At 48.2% G+C, this 6,459-nt stretch overlaps 1 protein-coding gene across 1 annotated transcript; it reads left to right on the forward strand.

The window, feature by feature from the left end:
• Nucleotides 1-641: 641 nt before the first annotated feature.
• Nucleotides 642-6,083, forward strand: LOC142765946 (uncharacterized). Its single transcript, XM_075867751.1, has 3 exons — nucleotides 642-871; nucleotides 2,838-3,087; nucleotides 5,530-6,083. Exons 1-3 carry the CDS (start codon nucleotides 858-860, stop codon nucleotides 5,851-5,853), a joined length of 588 nt encoding a protein of 195 aa, XP_075723866.1. The 5' UTR covers nucleotides 642-857; the 3' UTR covers nucleotides 5,854-6,083.
• Nucleotides 6,084-6,459: the final 376 nt, after the last annotated feature.

Genomic DNA, 6,459 nt, shown 5'->3' on the forward strand with positions numbered 1-6,459 from the left:
TGCCTGTTTTACAAGTGTTCGGATAGTCGGTTGGGGTACTTCCTGCCAATCACTGTGCCCCTTTGCCTCGTAACGTGAAGATCGCGGTAGGGATGATGAGCCTTTATGCTTCGCGGCTGTACCTTTTTGCCCTGTAACGTGGAGATGGCACTAGAGATAATGTGCTTCTTTGCCTCGTAACGTGGGGATGGCGGTAGCGATGGTGTGCCCATTTGCCTCGTGGCTGTGCCCTTTTGCCTCGTAACGTGGAGATCACGGTAGCGAGGATAGGCAACTTTCTCTCGTGGCTGTGTCCCTTTGCCTCGTAACGTGGAGATCGCGCTAGCAATGTTTGAAGCTGTGACCCTTTGAGCTCTCTGAGGGACAGACGCGTGTAGCTCCCTCTAAGGAAGAGGAGGCGGTATTTAAGGAGCTGCAGCGCGCACAGCAGCGCAAATAGGTGCGAAAACAGTGCCTGCCCGCGGCCGCAGCAAGTGCAACCACTCCCTTCTCCTTTCTGCACAGTTGTGTCATATGACTGAATTTTCGCTAGGCGTTGAGCCTTTCGTAACTTCGTCGAGTTGTATAGGTAATGATATTACACCACTACTACGTGGCGTAGAAGGCGTGAATGGTGCTTCCCGTCCTACGCACAGGTTCGCGATTCGACTGCCAGCGAGCTGAGTGCACTGACGACCACGTGGCTGCAGTCAAAACAGTTGGACGGGTTCCTGTTCTTCTACCGGTCGCACCCCACGGTCACCGTCTCGGACGCCGAGTTCCTGGGCCACTTTAGGCGTCTGCGCGACGACCTGGGGCTGGTCGGCCTGTTTGTGTCGGCCGTGATCTCCTTCCACAAGGAACAACCCGAAGGCCCGATGTCAATCAACAAGTACGCCACTGGCGAACAATTAACACCTTCACGTCTGGCATTCTCAAATTATGCCAGACGTGAAGGTGAGGCATATGACCTATGGGAGAGAAGATACATGGCATATTTTCGAGTGCTTGCTATTATATTGCCATCACAGGCGTGAAGAACGTAACTCTCAGACACGACTAAACAAATCCAACAGACAGTCACACCAAACAAAGTATTGGAGCATTAGTTGTTGTCTTAAACAGTAGTGTATAGTTACCGTGACGCAAATTGAAGTGAATTAAAAGAGATTAAATAAATAACAAAAATAAGAATACAATGAAGTGCGAACTTGCAGTTGTAGCATTGAATCTGCATGCGCAAGACCATCTAAATGGGAAACAGGAAGTCACACTGTCTTGCGGTGGGCATAATAAGGTTGCTGAGGATGAGAATAAGTGTAAACGAAATAATCATCAATAATTTGTTCTCACGATGAAATACTCTAACAGCTTTCAGGGATGTTCAGATTTGGTCATTCCCCACCATAGTACACTATGCTCCAGCACTCTATAGTTCACCATGATTGCTGTCCCTTGGTTTGTCCCTCCAACAGGCAGTTCACCTCCCTGCAAGCCCTTTACCTCTACATAAAAATAGTTATGTTATTTTCTCAGCATTTATAAAGGTGTGACCATTTCTGAATCATCTCGGTCATATTCGCAACTATCAGCACTTGAAAGAATTTGGTGAGTTCCTATAGTGAGCCAACTTGGCTGCAGAGCTTTATTTATCTTGAGAAAGCCTGCAGCGGAGCTGAAGTTCAGTGAGCCTGAATCTGAGTAAGCCCAGCAGAGTGTTCAATTTAAGGAAGCTTCTATCCTAATGAATTTCAAATTATCAAGATTTCGTTCAGTCTACATCCGAGTGAGCTCACCTGAGTAACATATTTAAAAGTTGGTTCACAGCGAGCCCGACTGAGTAGAATTGTCCGAGTGAGTTTCGCTGAGCAGAACTTAGGTAATCTGAGTACGAGTTTGCCCGGCTGTGCAAAATGTCAGCAAATTTCAGGGCCGTTACACGCGCTTCCCGCACAGCCGTAACGCACGTGCCGGGACCCCTACCGCACGCAATCGGGGGACAAATAAGCCAATTGGCGACGCCTTTTTACCCTCCGCAGTGTCGCCGATTGGCTTATTTGTCCCCCGCTTGCGTGCGGTAGGTGTCCCGGCACGTGCGTTACGGCTGTGCGGTAAGCGCGTGGAATGGCTCTAAGTAAGCACAGGAGAACTCTATTGCGGCTCAGTACAAGTGAGCCTGGCTGAGTAGAAGGTCGGCGAGTATGCACTTACCGTACGGGGCGGAAACCTGCGAGATTTTTTTTCAGCTTAAATCGAGGTTGACACAGAAACCTATATAGTCATGTGGCGCCGCAGCGGCGAGGTTCCGAGCGAGCGTAGCTGCGACGTCTCTACAGCAGATTAAGGGGGATGGTGACACACCTGCCACACTTGTGCTTCAGCGGCTGAGGGTGATTGCGAGGCGATATGTGAGCTTGAGAACTATAGCGTAGTAGAACGTTCTGTACGAAAATTGTGCAAGCAAAGTTTCTAGTGCATGCTATAGAGAAAACTCTGCTCACAGAGACTCCGTGAGATTCAGTGAGCTTTATTCTCGTGAGTCTGAGTCCGAGTGGGCCATAACGAGCAAAGCGTTTTAGTCCAGAAAAAGAGTAATCAATGCTGCTTTTATTTTCGTGAGGGTGTGTGTTGTTTCACCTATATTGCTCACGTGTCGATCATGTAAACACGATGCAAGCACGACTGAACAATTACAGAGAAAACGTCCACATGTCAAACCAGTTGAGTTGTATCGCTCTTTGCCTCAGCTTTAAATGCCCACCAAGATGTTCTATAAAACTGGCCTATGTTATAGTATGCCCGAGCTTTCGTTCACGGGCGGAATATGTACACCCTACGCCACACTTGGTTGCGCGCAGCGTGCTCGCCCTAGTAGAAGACATCGTGGTTCTGCGTACACACGACCTGTCGCCGGCGCCGTCGGACGCGGCCGCCTGCCCGATGCCGTTCGCATTAGGAGGCGTCACGCGGGCGCCGAGCTTCTCTCGCCTGATGCACGACATGAAGGAAGCGATGCCCGATTTCGAGCAGTCCATCGCTCCCCGGCTGCTGTTCAGCGTCACCTGCGAGGCGTCCAGCTACTTCCTCAACTCGTCCACAGCATTCCATGTACGTTTCATGCAGACACGTGAGAGCTGGAGCGGAATGTTGTATTGATGAGTGAATACTTAGTGAATGTGAGCTGGTCTTTATTCTATAGGAACCTTGTGGCTTGGACCGCCTACTATAGGAACATGAGATAAAAACGTTTACTTTTGGAAGGATGATGTTTCGTAGGGTGGCACCCGTATGTTCAAGGCCCGATTGGCTCGCGATACTCGACTTGCCCGTTGGACCAGCTGACGCTACTACTGAGTCTCTGCGATAGCGTTATCTCCAAGGAGGTTTGTGAGGGTGAAGGAATAGCAGGCTAGCCCGGTAGATGTTATGGTGGTGGTAGAAACTTTATTCGACCAAGGGATTCGGGCACGTATGGCCCAGGGTCCCCGCACGACCCCCACCGGTAGATGTGTACACTCCCAAGTGCAGTGATACACCATGGACTTTCCTCCGCATTAGGCCGATACGAGACACAGACTTAGTCATGGAAGGAGGGCCTTCGGAGCCTCCTTTTACTTTGACCCTATACCCCCTTTTGAAATCTCTCAACTTTGAATGTGTAAATACTACATGTATATACATGTAAACTTATACAAAGCCTACCTAAAATATGCAGCTCTGTGCAAGTTGAAGTGGGTAGCACGGACACCCAATTATTCCCGTTCGTAGAGTTCCCACTGCTTAATTTAGCAAACGGTCGATTATGTAAGTATTTGAATTTAGTATGTAGGGTTTCAATAGCACAAGTAGCATCTTGTTAAGATTCAGAAGGTCATCGTCTGACATGCTACATTTCGCTGAGCTTCATTGACTTGCTGCTTGCGATGGCAGTTGAGACACGTGTCGTCTTTAGCGAGCTCCGTAAATTTGTTTCATCTGCAAGATGCAGAAACAAAGGCGCCGAAGAAGCGCCAGTGGGAGGAGCGTTCGCACGCTTAGCGAGGCGATGGAGCCCGATAATGCTCAGCATTAGTGTGAGCCGCATGTTTTTGAGGTGTTTTAATGAATTTTTCGGTAATTATTCATGATTACTGAAAAAGATAAAGAGGGTAGGAATATTGATTTTTAAGCATAATCTCCAAAAAGTGAAAGTAATGTATAACAACCTCGAAAGAGATAAGCGCTTCCAGAGAGGCAGCAGTGTACCTGAAGTTGTAAAGGAGTACGTCTACTTAGGACAGGTAGTAACAGTGGAGCCGAACCACGAGATTCAATTGACTAGAAGAATAAGTATGGGGTGGAGCACATTTTGCAAGCATTCTCGAATTATGACTAGTATATTGTCACTATCCATCAAGACGAAGGTATATAATAGCTACATCTCACCGGTACTTACCTACGGAGCAGAAACATGGAGGCTTGTAAAAACGTTCAGCTTAAATTGAGGACGAGGCAGCGAGCGATGAAAGGAAAATGATAGGTGTAACTCTTAGGGACAAGCAGAGAGCAGATTGTATCAGGGAACAAACGGGTGTTCAGGACATCATAGTTGAAATCAAGGGTAGGGCACGTAGCGCGAAGACAAGATAACCGCTGGTCATTAAGGGCAACTGACTATTCCAAGAGAAGGCAAGTGGGTGATGGGGCGACAGATAGTTAGGTGGCCAGATAAGACTAGGATGTTTGCGGGTATAAAGTGGCAGCAGCAAGCATAGGACCGAGTTGACTGGCGGAACATGTAAAAGGCCTTTGCCCTGCAGTAGGTGTAGTCAGGCTGATGATGATTATGATGATGTTAATTCTTGTGATTACTTCTAGGATGTTTCCATTAACTCTATAGTTTAAACAATTGTTCCTTTATTTTAACCTTATCCCGAGCAATACTAACGTTGGTTTAGGCCGGCATTGATTAGTTTATTACAAGCATGATCACGCCACGTAAGTTCTTGGGCGACAAGCCGAGTCTCTAAATTTGCTACGCACTCGAGCTTTAGGGCTATGCGGTCCTAGTATTTCAGATGTGCAGAGTGGGAGAGGTGAGGGACAGAAAGACAGATTAAGGACGACTCAGAAACTGCCACTACGCGATAACTCTTTTTAATAAGCGATTTTTGTAGTGGTACGAAGTACGTGCAATTTTCACATGATCCTGTGAGTGGGTTGCTTGGGTTTGGAGGGTTGGATAACTATTCCAATGGACCCTGGTCTGTGAGCTCTCGAGCTTCCACATTAGCACAGTCATTACAATGACGAGAGAAGAATCCAGGTACCCAGATGATGCTGCACCCTGTGTATAAAGCCACAAAAGTGAATATGACGCGAGCTTGAACGTATATCCCGTTTGAAGGGGACTCAGTAACAAACAGCGCTCAACTCGAACATGTTACTTCCATATGAAGCTGCAAGTGCTTTCCACATAAATTACTTCCAGTAAAACGCATCTTCCTCACTAAGACTGAGGCAGCACAGTGATTGAGACAAGTCGAATATCTCCACCCTTTGCTCCCGCAGGAAGGCGACCCCGCGGTCAAGATGACAACGGGCTCGACCTACTGGCAGATGTGCGAGATGGCCGCCAAGCTGGGCTACATGCGTCACTACTCGCGTCACGGCGACTGTCACGTGGTGCACAAAGACCGATTCTGGCAGGCCGGCCTCGGACCCCACTCGACGCGCCTGTTCACCGCCACGCGCCGATTCGCTGGCGCCATCTTATTCGCGATGCACGCCGACGACGCCAGGGGCCGCTGTGGGCAGCCGCATGGGCTGGCCAATCACGTGCGCCGCTCCCTTGACCGTTTCGCGGCGCCCTCTGCCACCGCTCGTGGTGAATGAGAACAGCGTGGCTTGTTTCGCAACTTGTTCAGAAATGTCTAATTATTAATTTTCGTTTTGTGTCAAATGGTGTCGCAAAGCGAGTGGTTATGGTCGAACGTGAACATAATTTGTTTCTGCTCCGCAATAAAATAAATGTACCGCAATCTATAATTATGTTTGACAAACTTTGCCATGGCAGCCGTCTTTGCTATCCTTAAAGCTGAAGCTTGAGAAATCTTGCGAAGAAAGCTGTCTCTTGCACAAAAACAATACAACGCTGAGATAGAGTGACGTTATCAATTTGTACTCTTTCGGAGCATGATGGCAATGGTGAAAAATGTGCTTCAATTTTTCAATAACTGATATGTATATATGAAGAAGTGGCAACAAATAAACCATGCAGCCGCGATGCAGCCTGATGCAAGCTGTATGACGCATTCATCAGAGTGTCGCGAAAGAGATTCCAGCCTGTTACACTCGATAACATTGTCGAAACGGCAAAGCTGACGCCCCTTCTTCGTCTGGCTACCATGCTTAAATGTTTTGGAAGTGTTTCTTTCGTTGCCGCTTTGCTGCGGCATCTTTTGCGCGAACTTCGCTGTGGGCTCGGCGATGGCATGACGT

This window comes from Rhipicephalus microplus, chromosome 6 (assembly GCF_043290135.1).
Source record: "Rhipicephalus microplus isolate Deutch F79 chromosome 6, USDA_Rmic, whole genome shotgun sequence".
NCBI lineage: Eukaryota > Metazoa > Arthropoda > Arachnida > Ixodida > Ixodidae > Rhipicephalus > Rhipicephalus microplus.